The sequence below is a fragment of the Crinia signifera genome, chromosome 4 (assembly GCF_055691185.1).
Source record: "Crinia signifera chromosome 4, ASM5569118v1, whole genome shotgun sequence".
In the NCBI taxonomy this organism is placed as follows: domain Eukaryota; kingdom Metazoa; phylum Chordata; class Amphibia; order Anura; family Myobatrachidae; genus Crinia; species Crinia signifera.
Window position 1 is genome coordinate 309,368,481 of NC_139220.1, and position 19,560 is coordinate 309,388,040.

A 19,560-nucleotide genomic window follows, 5' to 3' on the forward strand; every position below is an offset into this window, starting at 1 on the left:
CGCTTTCTCACAGACTTGGTTGAGCCTCTGTATAGGAACTAACCACTCTCTCCCCCGTCCCGGTTCTCGTTCACCTCCCGGGAGTATCTCCCCCCTGCCTTGGTTCCGGGACCCCGGCAGCAGGGAGAGGGAGCAGAGCAGGGTGAGACGGCACAGCAGCATTGCGGTCATGTGTACTGTACACGGAAGAGCGGAGGGGCACAAGGACACTGCAGACACCGCACCGTCCCGAAGTGTCTGCGAATCCATTCCTTCCTACCACGTATTGGTCACCTCCTGACACGGCACACTGCTCATTGGCGGACAGCAAACATGCGGACCCGCACCCCCTAGAAAATATTACCCCTAGCAGCGCTACAGGGCCGGTGAGAACTGAAGCATTGCTCCAGCATCCTGCTTACTAAGCAGGAGAGGGATGCAGGGATGGGACCTGGGAGCCGTGGGGAGGGTGAGCAGCCGAGGCCAGAGCTGCCCCAGACGGATGCCTAAAAAAAACGGCACATTCGGTACACTCTGATTTAGCCGGTACAGACCGTAAAAAAACGGTACTGTACCGGCTAAATCGGTACAGTTGGAGGGTATGTTAGTGCTCCGGTTCCTGCTCTAGTCTAGTCTCAAAGCAGGCGGCAGCGGGGCTATTAATAATACTGTCATTGTGTGTCTGGCAGCGAGTGAGGTAAGTGCTGGGGTCGGGCAGTTTAGTGTGTGGCGTAATAATGTCAGTCACTTCTAGCGGCGGCTGGCACAGGCTTGGCATGATGGCAGCAGGCATCGTGGCTATAGTATCGATGCTGAGGTTTGGAGGCCGGTCTGGGACCCCCCACTGCTTGCTCCCCTGCAGCTGCATGTATGGTGTTCATTGTTCCACCGCAATATGCACGCACTAGATCACTGCTGTGAGCCCTGCACTGTCTCCCTGTGCCTGTAATTACATATGAGTAGTGACTCGAGAACCGAGTCAATGGCATATATTCAATGCCGTGGGCGAGCGGTGACTGCGAGCAGGACTTTTTGCTCGCAGTCATCGCTCACCCTGTCAGTATTCAACTGACCCCCCTCACAGGGCAGGCGCTACCACTAGGCAGCCTTAGGCAGCTGCCTAGGGCACTGACCGCTGGAGGGCGCCCTTTATTTATCATTTAAATGAAGCAGCACCGTGCATCCCACGAGCGGCTGCCAGTTATCTCCCGACACCTCTTTTTAAAAAAAAAAAAATGGTTTCTGGAAGGCAGGCGCATAAATCAGACAGCAGCCGCCTAACCAGCCTTCCATCACCACACCAACCGTCCCCGCCCCTCAGTAGAGTCAGCGTCAAACAACATTGTCGCTGTGCACTGCAGCCGGGAGAACCAACATGTAGCAGCGCCTCCCTGCCAACATATACTGTATGTGTATATAGCGCACCTCTCGCCACCCATGCTTAAGCACCCATGCCCGGTAGCAGTGCCTGAGCCCGCCCCAGCATCCGATACTCATTGCGTCTTGTGTGTGCAGTCACCTCGACCTCCCCGCCCACCCCCTCTCAAGCACCCAGCCGCTAATGTGTGTGCGGTCCCTGCACATCCCCAGCCCCGCTGGTGTGTGCGTTCCAACTCGGGCTCCCGGCGGCTAATGTGTGTGGACCCCCACCCCCAGCACCCGGAGGCTAATATGTGCGGTCCCCCCCAAGCACCCGGCGGCTAATATGTGCAGTCCCCTTACCTCCCCCCCCCAGCACCCGGTGTCTAATGTGTTCGACCCCCTCTAAGCACCCAGCGGCTGCTGTGTGTGACCAATTGCTGCACTCCGTCTAGCAGGCACTTCAGGGTGCTGTTAGCCGGGAGTAGCAGAACCTGATCAAGTGCTGAGCACTGGCCATTCTGTGACCTGCTGTGCCTCTATACATGGGCCCTGCCTGCTGTTGCTCTCTTCACTGCCACCGGATTTGTGCCATGCACAGTGGTGAGTACCACATATATGTATATTGGGCTGATCAAGATGTGTCTCATATTTTTGTGGGTACATGTGTACTGTTTCTAATGATGAGCATCTTCTTCATCCTCTCCCACACCAGCGTGACCTGACAGGATACCATTACCACCCACTGTGACCCCCCTCCTTCCCTTACAATTTCCTTGTACCCATTCTCCCCTCTATGTGCCCACCTGACCCCACCCGGTGCCCCCCTACAACTCACAATCCCCTGTGGGGGTGGGCAGTTGGCAGATGTATTGCCTAGGGTGCCAAGAACCCTTGCACCGGCCCTGCCCCCTCATTCGCAAATTTCCCCTTGCTCCGTTTTTTGAGCGAGGGGGAATTTGCGAATGTGCCTCCAAAAGCTGCGAGAGCCGAGGCTAATTACAGCGAGTGTGCTGCACTAGCCGCGCCTCTCGCAGTTTAGGGGAATCCTCGCCGTTCTGTGACGGCGAGGATTCCCCCGGAACGTTGCATAGTGCGAGCGGCCGGCGCGGGGGTTAAACTGCGAGGATCACTGGTTTTCTGTGATCCTCGCAGTTTAACCCCCTTGCAGGCCGCTCGCACCGGCATTGAATACTCACCACCGTCTCAACGCACTTCACTGAGCTGAGCCGTGCGGCTCAACTCATTCCAATGAACTGTCTTGCCCATGACTAGATAACATTCAGTTTTGGTAATTTCCCACCATGCACTGGCCCTGAGCCGTGCACCGGAAGTACGGATGGGGAAGCACTTGCTGGGCAGGAAGGGGCTCTGTGTGGGACCAGAGGATCATGGGACATCCCACCGCCGCGGCCATTATTGCTGTCCAGCCACATGACCTGGTGACGTCAGGAAGAGACGCGGTCGGAAACCTGCTCTGTGCGCCGGGGGGATGAGAGAGAGCGAACATGTGTCCTCGCTCAGTCTCCTCCCCCTCCCCCGTGTCCCCGCCCAGTCTCCTCCTCACCCGTGTCCCCGCCCAGCCTTCTCCGTCGTGTGCTTTCCATCCCACGCCCACAGGTCTCAGAGGCAGCAGCGGGAGAACGCGTAGAACCGGGGTGAGGGAGTGTCCGGCGGCGGCGGCGGCGAGTGAGGTGAGCGCTGAGCATGGAGCTCCTGTATGTACAGTACAAGCACACTGGGGGGCTGGCTGCAGCTCCGGCTGCTCAGACATTGATCTGTACTAGTACGTGCCTATCTTTTACAGTACACTGGAGTATCGGGCGTCGATGGTTTCCATCGATGGCAGCGACCTTAATCTGTGCTAGTACGTGCCTATGTTTTACAGTACACGTGACTATCGAGCGTCGATGGTTTCCATCGATGGCAGCACAGTCTCTGAGTGATATTAAAGCATCGTCTGGTTTTTATCCCCTTTGTATCCTCCCCCTACGCTGGCTGTATGTAATATGTTGCTTAGATGTTGATAATCGGTCCAAAAGAGAATACATTATACGAATGTATAATAAGGACTCAGCTAAACCGTACGATTCCCTCTGTGTTTGTACAAGTACGTGCTGTAATGCATATTTTACTCTGAATTGTGGGCTGGGTGTTATCGGTGTATAGATCCTAGCAGCGACCAGGGGCTGCTGTGATGTTGCCCTCGCCCAGCTGCTGTCACAGTGCCTGTACACCAGGCCTGGCCAACCTGTGGCTCTCCAGATGTTGTCAAACTACAAATCCCATCATGCCTTGCCACAGTTTTGCTATAAGGGAGTGTTAAAACTGTGGCAAGGCATGCTGGGATTTGTTGTTTCACAACATCTGGAGAGCCACAGGTTGGCCTGTCCTGCTGTACACTGTAGGGATGGGCATCGATGGTAATACTGGAACCACCCATCGATAGTAAAACACTGACCATCGATAGTTTTACCTATCATCCACTTTCTTTGACTGACTAGCCCATGGGAAAATCAGAATGTGAGGCATATTGGACTTGATTCTGATTTATTATTATATACTGTAAATCAGTAGTGTCCAAACCGGTCCTCGAGATCTACCAACGGTCCATGTTTTCCAGGTTACCTAGCCGGTGCACAGCTGCAGTCATTACTGTCACTTTTTAAAACCTGCTGCATTCATTCCTACTATAGATCCACAGGTTGCCTGGAAAACATGTACTGTTGGTAGATCTTGAGCACAGGTTTGGCCACCCCTGCTGTAAATAGTCTACTAGATAATCTGTCATTTGTTTCACCCCCTCCTGGTGTCTACACTGTAGCATACCTTTGTATTAATTCCCATTAATACCATTTGCAATGTCACTCCATATACCCCTTTCACACTGCACCTAGAACACAGGTAGCTGCCAGGTTGCTGATGTGACCGCACCAAACCTTATTACTGTTCCTTCTAGCACAGTGGTTCCCAAACCTGGTCCTCAAGTACCCCCAACAGTGCACATTTTCCAGGTCTCCACACAGAGGGGCAGATGTACTAACCCCCCCATAGCGCTTCTCAAATAGCGGGTCCTGCTTCTCCTGCATAACGAGGAGAAGCAGACACCCGTTATTTGCTAATGTATTAACCCAAGCCGATAAGGAGAGCCGTTATGCCCAGCGTTAACGGCTCCCCCTGTGTCCCGCGCATGCTCAGTGCGCTTCCCCACCCCCCTGTCCGGCTCTAATGGGCATGCGCGAGATCACGCAAAAACCGCAGGATCTCCTGCGCAGCCCGAGCCAGAAGCAGGGCTAGCGTTGTGCCCACAGTGGGGGATAGGACAACGCTAGCCCTGAGCTGGCGAAGCGGCCGGGGTGAATTAACACCTTGAAGGCTGTTAATACATCGCCCCGGCTGTTAATCCCTGGGGGGGGGGTTGCAGGGGACAGCCCCGCCAAGCGTAACTCGGCGGGCTGTCACTAGCGCACGTTAGGTGCGCTAGTAATACATTAGCATAAACGTAATCCCCCCCCCCCCCCACAGTTAACCAGCGTTAAGTGCATTTTTGCACTTAACGCTGCTTCGTACATCTGCCCCACTATCACAAGTGACATAATTAGCTCCACCTGTGGATCTTTTTAAATGTCTGAATAATGAGTGCGCCTGCTGGGTGACCTGGAAAACGTGCACTGTTGGGGGTACTTGAGGACCAGGGTTGGGAACCACTGTTATAGGACACTGCACAGGGGCAGCATAAAGGTGGTGGACCAGACCCGCCCACAACACCAAAGGGGAAGGGCCTGGCCCGCCGAACACTGCCGTGGAAGCACTGGGCATCTACGGCGGCTCTGGGCTTCCCCGTGTGCACCGGTGGGGACAGGCAGCCGGCTGTTCTAGAGGGACAGGGCGCATTTTGCCCTTTAAAATCAGGCGCTAAAAGACCCTAGCGTGAACGGGTTTGATACGAAATCCCGATTGTCGAAATTCCGACGGGGGGGATTACCCCCCTTGCAGGCTCGCCACGCAGCAGGCACTAATTTATTCTCCCTCCATGGGTGTCGTGGACACCCATAGAGGGAGAAAGTGTTGGGTTTTTGAACGCGGGATTCCGACCGCCGGGAATATAACTGCATCCATCGTGAACACTAGCTTATAACATGGGTCAACCGACCTGGCAATGGTTGTTAGAAGGGGTAAACCCGGTTCTCCGCATGTATAATGTGCAAACTGGGTTTAATGTAAAAGCACCGGACCCGGCACACTGATCTGAAAGGGGTATTCGATTTTAAAGAGCGCTGGCCCAAGTATAGGTCACTGGGGTACTGCACTGGTAGCATTTTACCGCATAAATTGTTGTTCATTTACTACAACGTTCCCTATTCTGCAACCAAGTTCTTATCCATTCCACTCCTATAATCCAATCCCATGGTTTTGAGTATAGTACCAACTTGATCTATTCTTTCAATCACGGAGTCAAAAAAGTTAATTTGTTTGACATGATTTCCCCAGTAAATCCCTGATTGTTTTGGGGTCCTGTAAGTTGTTGGATTTAAGTTTTCTTTTAATAATGTTTCCATTACTGTCCGTATTACTGATATATTGCTGGGTTCCTTCTAGGAACAGTAGCAGGCAGGGTGCTGCTGCACGGGGGCAGTGCAAGGGGGACGGACTGGACCTGCAAATGTCACTGTTGTGGGCAGTCCCGCACCACCAACTGCACAAAAGGGGTGTGCCCAGGCCGCGCCGTCATGAAAAGGTGCGGGCCCGGTCGCCGCCGTCACTAAAGGGGTCTGGCTCGGCCCCTCCGAAGTCTCTGCACTGCCAGGGAAGCACCACGTTTCGCCATCTACGGCGGCGCTGGGCTTCCCCGTGCACACCGGCGTGGTCGGAGGCAGGCTCTTTTGCAGATATCTCTACGGACGGAATTCAAAAAATTTAAACACTAGGCGACCCTCTGGCTGAGAGAGCTCTCAGCCAATTGAAGGCATCTCTCAGGTGGCCGCTGATTGGCTGAGAGAGCGCTCCAGCGCTCTCTCAGCCAATCAGAGGGCTGCCCAGTGTTTTAAATAGTTTTTTTTTTCAAATTCTTCCTTCGACCGCTTTCCTTTACAACGATGCACTCAGCTGCCACCTGAGTGCCGCTCCCTGAACCCGGCCCCCACTTCCTGAACCCACCGCCAGCCCCCTGGACCCTGCTCCCCGATCAAATTGCACGGCCGGTGGGCCTGTGCATCATGTTTGGGGAACTATTGAATATGAATGCAATCCTTCGATTTATCGCCCTAGTGCATGGGCAGCATTACTGTGTTATCCTGGGTTTTGGTGTTCCACCCTGTCAGTAGATTATGAGTTACTCATGGCTTTTTTAATATATGTTTTACTATAGCCATGTTCCTGTAGTCTGGTGGGGAGAGGTCAGCACTTAGGGCAGGCATGTCCAAAGTCAGGCCCGGGGGCCAATTGCGGCCCGTGCTGTCATTTCAAGCGGCCCGCAGCCTCCAGCTGGAAGCAGGCAGAGCATCAGATGTGGGGAGCACAGGACACTAAAGGTGGGGCCCCGGTGAGCGCGCCTTTACCTTACTGTCTGCTACAGTTAGGAGGTGCCGGTCGCCACAGTCAGATGTGATTGGCGTCCTACCCCTGCTGCTGCAATCATATATCACCCTACTCCACAATCACAGTGACCGCAGTGTTTGGGGAGGGGGGCAGCAAGGGGGAAGCTTGGTCCCGTAACATGCAGAGCGGAGGAGGGCAGCAGCGGGAGCCCAAGCATCTCCTGTCCTTGCAGTGCCTGCTTTGCCTCTCCTTCCTCTGGCTCACAAAAGGGGCTGGGAAACATACAGAGAAGGGAGGGGGCAGAGTGGGGGGCATACAGTGAAGGAGGTCAGGCTGGGGGACATACAGTGAATGGAGGCAGTGATGGCCATTCAGAGAAGGGGGAGCAGGGGCAGGCTGGGGGACATACAGTGAATGGGGGCAGAGTGGGGTACATAGTGAATGGGATTCATACAGTGAATGAGGGTCAGGCTTGGGGACATGCAATGAATGGAGGCACTGGTGGACATTAAGAGAAAGGTGCAGAGTAGGGAACATACAGTGAAGGAGGGGCAGGCTGGGGGACATACAGCGAATGGGGGCAGGCTGGGGGAAATTCAGTGAAGGGGCAGGCGGGGGACATAGAGTGGGGGCAGAGTGGGGTACATAGTGAATGGGATTCATACAGTGAATGAGGGTCAGGCTTGGGGACATACAATGAATGGAGGCACTGATGGACATTAAGAGAAAGGTGCAGAGTAGGGAACATACAGTGAAGGAGGGGCAGGCTGGGGGACATACAGCGAATGGGGGCAGGCTGGGGGAAATTCAGTGAAGGGGCAGGCGGGGGACATAGAGTGGGGGCAGAGTGGGGGACCATTCTGATGTGAATAATAATTCAAAGAATGTCAGGCTTAATGGTCTGCCGCCACACATTTACACTTCACCAAATCTGGCCCTCGTCACAAAAAGTTTGGACACCCCTGTCTTAAGACGTCACCTAGGTATACAGGTTATCCGGAACCTATGATAGACCACTCACTTCTGGGTTCATGTGATGTACCACATGTCCGCGGACGTCAGAACCATCCAAGACACCACCCAGATACTCATCCTACCCGAAACATGTGATGGATCACATGACCGGGCGATGAGTGACGTCAGGCACTTGTCCCTTTCTTCCAGCATTGGGAGAGACGGCAGATACCTGCTCTCCTCCCCTTAGCGTCACATGGTCCTACATGTGACCCTCGGTTGTATGATCACTTGAAAAAGATGCTATATTATTCTCTGGTATATGCCCGCCTTTGAGCAATCAGCTTGCATGTTTACAGAGGTGGGTGGAGGATTGGACTCCGATATAGATATATATATATATATATATATATATATATATATATATATATATACATACAAATACAGGGCCTCAGCACTCTCCATAATGAACTAACTCACCTTAGTATACAATTAATCAAATAAATAATGGGGTTTTAGTTCATGAATTGATCAATGCATTTAAGCTTGCAGCCCATCGCCAAGGGACCCCATTTCACTGCAAGTCCTACACTAGCATTTGTTTCTCAAGAGCCTGCCAACTGCTGACACATCATAGCTAAAGTGGATATGTGTTTTTTCCTGGTTTAAAGCTCACCTGCCAAGTGCCTTATGGCTTTTAAAGATGAGGCAGTCACCTAACACAACACCTGACTTAGAATTAAAGGGGCAGCTGTAACAGGTTACAGATAAATTAGCTCATCTGGGGTGAAAGAGAAAGCTATGATCACAGTAACAAAGGTTAATAAAAATGAACCCACATATATACACACATACAGAGTACCACAACACTCGCCATCCCTGCGAATGGGGTGCAAACAGCACTCGCCATTCCCAGGTTGGGGTGAAAGTGGCCTGTGACCACATGCTCTAATAAATACAAATACAGGGACTCAGCACTCTCCATAATGAACTAACTCACCTTAGTATACAATTAATCAAATAAATAATGGGGTTTTAGTTCATGAATTGATCAATGCATTTAAGCTTGCAGCCCATCGCCAAGGGACCCCATTTCACTGCAAGTCCTACACTAGCATTTGTTTCTCAAGAGCCTGCCAACTGCTGACACATCATAGCTAAAGTGGATATGTGTTTTTTCCTGGTTTAAAGCTCACCTGCCAAGTGCCTTATGGCTTTTAAAGATGAGGCAGTCACCTAACACAACACCTGACTTAGAATTAAAGGGGCAGCTGTAACAGGTTACAGATAAATTAGCTCATCTGGGGTGAAAGAGAAAGCTATGATCACAGTAACAAAGGTTAATAAAAATTAACCCACATATATACACACATACAGAGTACCACAACACTCGCCATCCCTGCGAATGGGGTGCAAACAGCACTCGCCATTCCCAGGTTGGGGTGAAAGTGGCCTGTGACCACATGCTCTAATAAATACAAATACAGGGACTCAGCACTCTCCATAATGAACTAACTCACCTTAGTATACAATTAATCAAATAAATAATGGGGTTTTAGTTCATGAATTGATCAATGCATTTAAGCTTGCAGCCCATCGCCAAGGGACCCCATTTCACTGCAAGTCCTACACTAGCATTTGTTTCTCAAGAGCCTGCCAACTGCAGTGAAATGGGGTCCCCTCTCAGTGCACTCACGGTTCCCCGGCTACACACTGGATATGTGCAGGAACGGATTCACCACGCGGCACAGCTCTCGGGATCGCAGCTCTCTCCTCCGCTTCCACGAACAATTGCATCAGTCAGGCCACGCCCCAGGGGCCACGTAACGTTCCAGTAAAGATATATTTGTGTTTACACATTTATCTGTTGTAGGAAGCCAGCTGGAAAACTGCTAGATGGCAGGTATGTGCCACTGTGGCTGCTGATGTCAGTGGTATAAATCCCAGGCAGGTATGAAATGGATGCTACGGTCCAAGGTTTTGAGGTGGCTGTAGGGATTTGGTGCTAGACCATTCCCACACTACACACCAGGTTTTAGGTTACTCTCCTGAACTGGGAGTTCTGAAGTGGATTTAAAAAGGATAAGATGCCTGGGAGCAGAGCGAGTATTGTTATGTGGCTGGACGAAAGCAGGCTAGAGGCTTGGACCTGCTAATATCGAGACGAGTGAGTGTCTTGGTCTATGCCTGCCTGTTCTGAAGCTAAAAGAGCAGTATTTCATGCCCTACCATCCACTAGGGCGTGGAGGGAGAATAAAATAGTGTGCCGTGTGTCCATGTCGACATTTTAGTTAAAAAAAAACACAGAAAACCACCATTATGCTTGTGTCGGCCTTTTAACCTGTCGACCTAAACTCATGTCGACCTAATGACCCTGTCGACCCAATGCTTGTAGACAAAACGATCCCAACCCAGGTAAATACTGGCTGCATTATTTTTACACTGCAATGTAGCTCTCTGCACATGTTACATGTTGCTAGACAATTTTGACTAAGCAGGAGAAAAATAGGGAGATTTTGGCTAACCTTCTAGGAGATTTTGACTATCTAGTCAAAATCTCCTATTGAAAGTTCTCTGTGTGTACACCCCTTTAGTCACTGATCATTGTTCTTATATGGTGTCAAATTGCTAAGTGCTCTTTGTTATTGTATAGAGATATGCTTCATGTTCCTTACTATATACAGTATTTTATATTCTATTTCTACCATTAAGTTACCTGATAACATTTTATTCTTTTACATTACTTTTTTTCAGGACAATTGAGCAGGATTTGCACTAAGAATATTACAAGACAACGTGGAAAGGGGCAAGGCAACTAATGAATTAATTTCTTCTACCTCTGGGGCATTTACCAAAGTTATTCCTATTTTCTGGGCAGAACACCCATTAAACAACGCTTTAGTTTCTCAACTAAAACATGATGAGTCTGACAGGAGAGAAACCACATCTGTGCTCTGAGTGTGACAAACGCTTTACATATAAATCACATCTTCTCATCCATCAGAGGAGGCACACAGGAGAGAGACCGTTTACATGTTCTGAATGTAGCAAGTGTTATGCTGCAAAGTATGAACTTGTTAGACATCAGAGGAGTCACACAGGAGAGAAACCATTTACATGTTCTGAATGCAGCAAGTGTTATGCTACAAAGCAAGAACTTGTTAAGCATCAGAGGAGTCACACAGGAGAGAGACCATTTACATGTTCTGAATGCAGCAAGTGTTTTGCTTCAAAGCAAGGACTTGTTATACATCAGAGGAGACAACACACAGGAGAGAAACCATTTATATGTTCTGAATGCAGCAAGTGTTATGCTACAAAGCAAGAACTTGTTAGACATCAGAGGAGTCACACAGGAGATAAACCATTTACATGTTCTGAATGCAGCAAGTGTTTTGCTACAAAGCAAGAACTTGTTAACCATCAGAGGAGACAACACACAGGAGAGAAACCATTTACATGTTCTGAATGCAGCAAGTGTTATGCTACAAAGCAAGAACTTGTTAGACATCAGAGGAGTCACACAGGAGAGAAACCATTTACATGTTCTGAATGCAGCAAGTGTTATGCTACAAAGCAAGAACTTGTTAAACATCAGAGGATTCACACAGGAGAGAAACCATATAAATGTTCTGAATGCAGCAAATGTTTTACCTCAAAACAAAACCTGGTTATACATCACAGGAGTCACACAGGAGAGAAACCATTTACATGTTCTGAATGCAGCAAGTGTTATGCTACAAAGGAAGAACTTGTTAAACATCAGAGGAGTCACACAGGAGAGAAACCATATAAATGTTCTGAATGCAGCAAATGTTTTACCTCAAAACAAAACCTGGTTATACATCACAGGAGTCACACAGGAGATAAACCATTTATATGTTCTGAATGCAGCAATTGTTATGCTGCAAAGGAAGAACTTGTTAAACATCAGAGGAGTCACACAGGAGAGAAACCATATAAATGTTCTGAATGCAGCAAATGTTTTACCTCAAAACAAAACCTGGTTATACATCACAGGAGTCACACAGGAGAGAAACCATTTACATGTTCTGAATGCAGCAAGTGTTATGCTACAAAGGAAGAACTTGTTAAACATCAGAGGAGTCACACAGGAGAGAAACCATATAAATGTTCTGAATGCAGCAAATGTTTTACCTCAAAACAAAACCTGGTTATACATCACAGGAGTCACACAGGAGATAAACCATTTATATGTTCTGAATGCAGCAATTGTTATGCTGCAAAGGAAGAACTTGTTAAACATCAGAGGAGTCACACAGGAGAGAAACCATATAAATGTTCTGAATGCAGCAAATGTTTTACCTCAAAACAAAACCTGGTTATACATCACAGGAGTCACACAGGAGAGAAACCATTTACATGTTCTGAATGCAGCAAGTGTTATGCTACAAAGGAAGAACTTGTTAAACATCAGAGGAGTCACACAGGAGAGAAACCATATAAATGTTCTGAATGCAGCAAATGTTTTACCTCAAAACAAAACCTGGTTATACATCACAGGAGTCACACAGGAGATAAACCATTTATATGTTCTGAATGCAGCAAGTGTTATGCTGCAAAGCAAGAACTTGTTCTACATCAGAGGAGTCACACAGGAGAGAGACCATATAAATGTTCTGAATGCAGCAAGTGTTTTACTAAAACTAAAACCCTTATTAATCACATGAGGAGACACTCCGAGGGTCTGAATGCAGCATGGGTTTCATAAGTAAATTGGTAACCCTGCATTATGCATTCAAGGAATCAAATTTTTATTTTCTGAATGTGACAATTTTTTTTAATAGAAAATAATTATTATAATTTTATATATCTTTCATAGAATACACATATCAATACATAGAAAATATTTTAAACATATTATTTGTGGTATGTGTGTGTGTATGTATATAAATATATACTGCATATATATTCTCTGTATGCTGGCACTCAGTGGTCACAGCTAGGCTGGGTGGGCTTTAGATAGTCCATACAATCCTTCTAATAGAAAAGGCACTCCAGTCGTTTTTTCCAAAACAAACGATTTTATCAAACTTGGTTATCACCACATGCATACATTTTTGTGGTCAGAGCTTCTTCCTCAGGGCACAATCCACAATAAAAAATTTGCTGCTCTTTTTATTGTGGATTGTACCCTGAGGAAGGGGCGCTGATTCCGAAAATGTATACATTTGGTGATATCCACTTTTGATAAAATCGTTTGTTTTGGAAAAAAAAAACGACTGGAGTGCCTTTTCTATTGGAAGGAATATTAAAAAAATATATCTATATCTCTATATATATCTCTATATTTATATACCTATATCTCTATATATATCTCTCTCTTTATCTATATATATATATATATACACACAGACACACACACACACACACACACACACACACAAAGAGGCCCGGCACTCACTTTGTTATAGTTCAGTAATTGCTGGGGTAGCCATCCTGTGATGCAAAGCACCTATGTAGATGATTGAGGTAGGGAGGCGGCACTCACCACACTTTTTTCATTATAAAACACAGCCTTTATTGTTCCAAACAATAAAGGCTGTGTTTTATAATGAAAAAAGTCTGGTGAGTGCCGCCTCCCTACCTCAATCGTCTATATCTATCTAGGCTGTAGGAACCTGCTATGTGGTCCACGCTATGCTTCACCCCAAATGGATGCCCTTGTTGTCTAACTCCTGAGGAAGGTCCTATAAGGACTGAAACGCTAACGTTGAGTACCCTTCTTTTTTACATTGATGTCTATGTGAATACAAATACACAGCTTTTTATTTTGCATCAAACAGTCTGGAGAGTGAGTCTTTTTGGTCTTTATATACATGAACTTTTTTCTTGTGAGGAGAGTTCTGGACGTCACCCCAGCGGTTGTACATTTGTTGTATGGAGTGCGATCCTATATCATATATCTATCTATCTCTATCTATCTATATATATCTATCTATCTATATAACCTATTTTGTAAAAAAAAAAATTCAGATTCCTGTTTGCTTATCTTTAAATTCTTTTAAAAAGGTGGACAGCCCTTTTTTTATTATTTCCATGTTGTACCATGTAGTCCTTTGGAGATTTTTTTTTCGTATATGCTCTCTATTATGTTTTGGGGAAGATTTTATGTATGGTATCCAAATATTAAAGAATTTCTTAGCCTTAGTTTCCATATTTAAAGAGCACTCAATCCAGTCCATTTGATACATATACTGTACTCTAGGCAACATTAATGATTATGGTACAGTATATATCCTTAATGGCTAACCTTGACAATCCAGCTGTTGTTGAACTACACATCCCAGCATGCTCTGCTTCAGTTTTGCTATTTGGCCATGCTAAATCTGATGCAGAGCATGCTGGGATGTGTAGTTCAACAACAGCTGGAGTGTCAAGGTTAGCCGTCAAGGGGATATATTCTGGTTGGATCTATTTAGATCAGGCATGTCCAAAGTCAGGCCCGGGGGCCAATTGCGGAACGTGCTGTCATTTCAAGCGGCCTCCAGCTGGAAGCAGGCAGAGCATCGGATGTGGGAAGCACAGCACAGGACACTAAAGGTGAGGCCCCGGTGAGCATGCCTTTACCTTACTGTCTGCTACAGTTAGGAGGTGCCGATCGCCACAGTCAGATGTGTTTGGCGTCCTACTCCTGCTGCTGCAATCGTATATCACCCTACTCCACAATCACAGTGACCGCAGTGTTTGGGGAGGGGGGAAGCTTGGTCCCGTAACATGCAGAGCTGAGGAGGGCAGCAGCGGGAGCCCAAGCATCTCCTGTCCTTGTAGTGCCTGCTTTGCCTCTCCTTCCTCTGGCTCACACAAGGGGCTGGGAAACATACAGAGAAGGGAGGGGGCAGAGTGGGGGACATACAGTGAAGGAGGTCAGGCTGGGGAACATACAGTGAATGGAGGCAGTGATGGTCATTCAGAGAAGGGGGAACAGGGGCAGGCTGGGGGACATAAAGTGAATGGGGGCAGAGTGGGGTACATAGTGAATGGGATTCATACAGTGAAGGAGGGTCAGGCTTGGGTACATACAATGAATGGAGGCACTGATGGACATTAAGAGAAAGGTGCAGAGTTGGGAACATACAGTGAAGGAGGGGCACGCTGGGGGACATACAGCGAATGGGGGCAGGCTAGGTGAAATTCAGTGAAGGGGCAGGCAGGGGACATAGAGTGAATGGGGGCAGAGTGGGGGACCATTCTGATGTGAATAATGATTCAAAGAATGTCAGGCTTAATGGTCTGCCGCCACACATTTACACTTCCCCAAATCTGGCCCTCGTCGCAAAAAGTTTGGACACCCCTGATCTAAATAGTATAGTTTTTTTTGCTGCTGCTGCCACCCTTGCCAGTAATAGACAATCACATGTCTGCAGCTTGTAGTCTTTGTTAGGATAATAGTAATTCCATAATACCCATGATAAAGAAATTATTAAAAGAAATGTGTACTACATTTTGTATGTATCCTTGAACCTCTTGCCAGAATGTCTGTACTATGTTACAGGACCATATACAAGGTATAATATCTGTGTCTAATATTAAACATTTAAAGCACTTGGAGTTGTCAGACACTCCCATAATATTTCATAATTTGGGTGTATAATATGCTCTATGCCATGGGTCTTCAACCTGTGGCCCTCCAGATGTTGTGAAATTACATGTTCCGACATGCATTGCCACATTTTTTCCTATAAGAGCATGCCAAAACTGTCAGGGCATGCTGGGAAATGTAGTTCCACAACATCTGGAGGGCCACAGGTTGAAGACCTGTGCAGTCTATGCAGTATCATTGCATAGTATAAAGAGAAAGAAACCAACCAAGGTTGGTGTGGAGCGCTTGCCAGGAGTAGTTTTTATCAAGACAGCAGCTGCTTGAGGGAGTAGTCAGCTCCCAGACAGAGAAAAAGCTAAATAAAAAGTAAAGCAGCGCTGATATTACAATGTAACAACATTCATTATACACAATAAAAACAATAATATAAAAGAAACATTAAAATGAACCAAATGGTATAAAAGAAATTTGAATGGACCCGATATTATAGTCACCAGTTTTGGATGGTAATGAGACCTGCTCTGATCCAAGGGGGTGTGGGATAGTCTTTATAGGCCACTTGATGGTATCCTGAAGTTGTGTTTATGGACTACAACCGATGGCAAGGATGGACTTATGTAGGGTACACACCAGGACGACCCGCTCACGATGCACATCGTGAGCAGGTCGTCAGTGTCTCGTCCGACCCGCTCACGGTGACGCGGGGGGGCACGTCCCGCTCACGATGTGCACCGTGAGTGGGTCCGATCTGATGGCGACCCGCACCCGGCTGTATGGTCGTCATTGAGATCCTCCACAGAATGATACTGAGCGCTGATTGTTATTCAGTGCTGCTGCTGTGCCAATAGGGGGATTACCATAAACCCCTAGTAGTAGTAGAGAACCAAAAAAAAAAAAAAGTAATAGGTACAGCGCTGTACTGAATATATGAAATATTTAATAAAATTGTTCACAGTAAAATACAATAATACAATTAATAATACATACAAGACACACACACATTAAACATGCAATCTCCTTATCAAGGTTAGAACTGGTTAGTGATTATTAGGTTTGCAAATGCAAAAATTATATGCTCCAACTTTGAGCCAGTTAGTAGGTTTTAGGATAAGTGAGAGTTCAAGTCCCCACAAATGTGCACATTAGAAGTGGTTATACTTATTTGTAATCCAGGGGTATTGTGGCTTGTGACTTCAGCGATGAAATTCTCTGACCGCCCACACTGCGGTCATATCCGAGATGGTTTTCAATCTGCTGGGTACAATACCTTTTATTAAACATTTCGATTTGGGTAAAGATGAGAAAAGAAGGTTTTTATAAAACAAATCATATAGATCACTTCCGGGTCAGTGCCCTATCCTCAGTGAACCAATCACTTCCGGTTCATAGCTTCTATTTGGTATTGATATTAACCTTTTTGTGAGGTGACATCTCTTAATTCCCCTCTAATGGGATATATGAAGAGGTAGCCGACCCTCTAAATGGTGACCTTATCGATCATACGTACAGTATGTAATTATGATTAATATAGTGTGTTTACGTTGGGCCAGAAATGACGTTACGCCCGGCCTTTGTTATTGCGTGCATCATATCCGGCCTTCAGACGATAGCCTTGTTGTTCTTAGTCGTTATGGATACCTCCACTTCCGACTGGCCCGGACGTTACGTTACGCCCGGTAGTTGTCGGAGCGCACGTCACGTCCGGCCTATGACACTGAGAGTGTACGTTGTCATGGATACATACAGATTCAGCTAGTACCTAAACACTTCCGGAAACTGTCAAAGTACGGGCTGAATCTGTATGTATCCATGACAACGTACACTCTCAGTGTCATAGGCCGGACGTGATGTGCGCTCCGACAACTACCGGGCGTATCCATAACGACTAAGAACAACAAGGCTATCGTCTGAAGGCCGGATATGACGCACTCAATAACAAAGGCCAGGTGTAACGTCATTTCCGGCCCAACGTAAACACACTATATTAATCATAATTACATACTGCACATATGATCGATAAGGTCACCATTTAGAGGAACGGCTACCTCTTCATATATCCCATTAGAGGGGAATTACCTCACAAAAAGGTTAATATCAATACCGAATAGAAGCTATGAACCGGAAGTGATTGGTTCACTGAGGATAGGGCACTGACCCGGAAGTGATCTAAATGATTTGTTTTATAAAAACCTTCTTTTCTCATCTTTACCCAAATCGAAATGTTTAATAAATTTATGATATATAATTACTAGTGATATTATTGTCTCCGAGTAGATCTATCTTATGTTTTTTACGTTTTTTGTGATATTGAACCAATGTGTTATGCAAATGAACCCATGGGAAGTCCGGTATAAAAATGGCACCCATAGACCCTAATAGACACCTTGACAAAGCAGTCACAGCACTGGGAAACGCGTTGGTGACACTATTGTTTGGACCCATATTGCTTCAAGGACTCCCACCTTTTCATCAAGGACTGTCCTACCTGCCCAATCATCTGATCGGATGCCCATCACCCTGGAAGTCTCAAGCCAAAAATCCTTGTTGGACACCTGACCACTCACAGCAGTGGGACTCCCGATCAGGCTAATTCCATCCTTGCCATCGGTTGTAGTCCATAAACACAACTTCAGGATACCATCAAGTGGCCTATAAAGACTATCCCACACCCCCTTGGATCAGAGCAGGTCTCATTACCATCCAAAACTGGTGACTATAATATCGGGTCCATTCAAATTTCTTTTATACCATTTGGTTCATTTTAATGTTTCTTTTATATTATTGTTTTTATTGTGTATAATAAATTTTGTTACATTGTAATATCAGCGCTGCTTTACTTTTTATTCATTGCATAGTATTGCATTTCTGTATAGTACGCTGATACCAATTGCTCATTTAACTTAACACGTGACTTGATTATTTCCATTAACGAGAGTTCTGGAAACTGGTCTTTCCATTTGGCTAGACCTGTATCGTTTTTGGAAAAATCTATTTTTTGGTACTTATTTCCTAGCACGGCGCCCATCGCATCGGATCGTGTACCTTATTTGCAATGGTAAATGGCATACAATCTGTGTGATTCGTTCATTTAAATCGCATGCATCGTATGCCATAGAGTACTGTAGCCGTACAATCTATGCGATGCGATGATTGTATAGGGAACAAATTGTATGGATTGTATGGCCTACTGTACTGTGCTTTACATGGGTCATTACAATTAAATATGGTGTGGTGTGAGTAAAATGAAATTTTTCATAGCAACGCCTAGGTAGTGCATAGCAACACATAGGTAGGCGTTGCTATGCAGTGACATATGTTGCTATGCGCAATTTCACATAGCAACCACCGTTATACATTCACATTTTACATAGTCACGGTGGTTGCTATGTGCAATAGCGCATAGCAACATATGTCACCAACATATAATATTGCATAGCAACGCCTATTGTACCTAGGCGTTGCTATACAGTATAATATGTTGGGTGACAGATGTTACCGAGCCCAGCGAGGGGCGGCGGTATGCGTCCTCTGACCTTTTCATACCCTCACTATCCACGTCGGTGTGGAGTTGAGAATAGATAGTGTAGCGAGCCACCGAGCCCGAAGCGTGGCTAGCGCACGCGGACTATGAGCCCGAAGCGTGGCGAGCGGACACGGATTACTTTACATGTATTCCGCGTCCCCTCGCGGGGCTCGCCACTCTTCGGGCTTGTAGTGCGCTCGCCACACTATCTATTCTCAACTCCACGCCGACGTGGATAGAGGGGGTATGAAAAGGTCGGAGGACACGTACCCGCCGCCCCTCGTGGGGCTTGCTGCGCTCACCACGCTTCGGGTTGGCTTTGATAGTGGGGGAGGCATTAACAATGGGGGTGCATGTAACATTATATGCACCCATTTTAAGGCCTTTTAAGGATATACAATAAAAAAATCGCATCACTTGCGATCGCATCGCATACAATTGGATGCAATCGCATGTGATTTTTATTCTATAAGCCCCCCCCCCCCATTAAAATAACATGAAAATCACAACACATCGCATACCACTACATATGGTATGTGATGGGAGCTGTGATAATACACAGTATTACACAATACACACAAGTACCAACATTATCACCTCATCCACAATCCTGCACATCACTACCTGTACATGATCACCAAAC

The 19,560-nt window shown here is 46.8% G+C and overlaps 1 protein-coding gene across 2 annotated transcripts in view; it reads left to right on the forward strand.

Moving 5' to 3' along the window:
- Nucleotides 1–2,892: 2,892 nt before the first annotated feature.
- The window catches only part of LOC146075802 (uncharacterized), a 103,872-nt gene continuing 87,204 nt past the window's right edge, over nt 2,893–19,560 (forward strand). The window contains exons 1-2 of one of the 2 annotated variants that reach the window (XM_083185407.1): nt 2,893–3,032; nt 10,585–12,841. In XM_083185407.1, coding sequence (XP_083041533.1) covers nt 10,748–12,562 — 1,815 coding nt within the window. In that variant the 5' untranslated portion in view covers nt 2,893–3,032; nt 10,585–10,747 and the 3' untranslated portion in view covers nt 12,563–12,841. Of the gene's footprint in view, nt 3,033–10,584; nt 12,842–19,560 lie in introns of those variants that run through there. The other variant, XM_083185409.1, reaches the window with a different exon arrangement.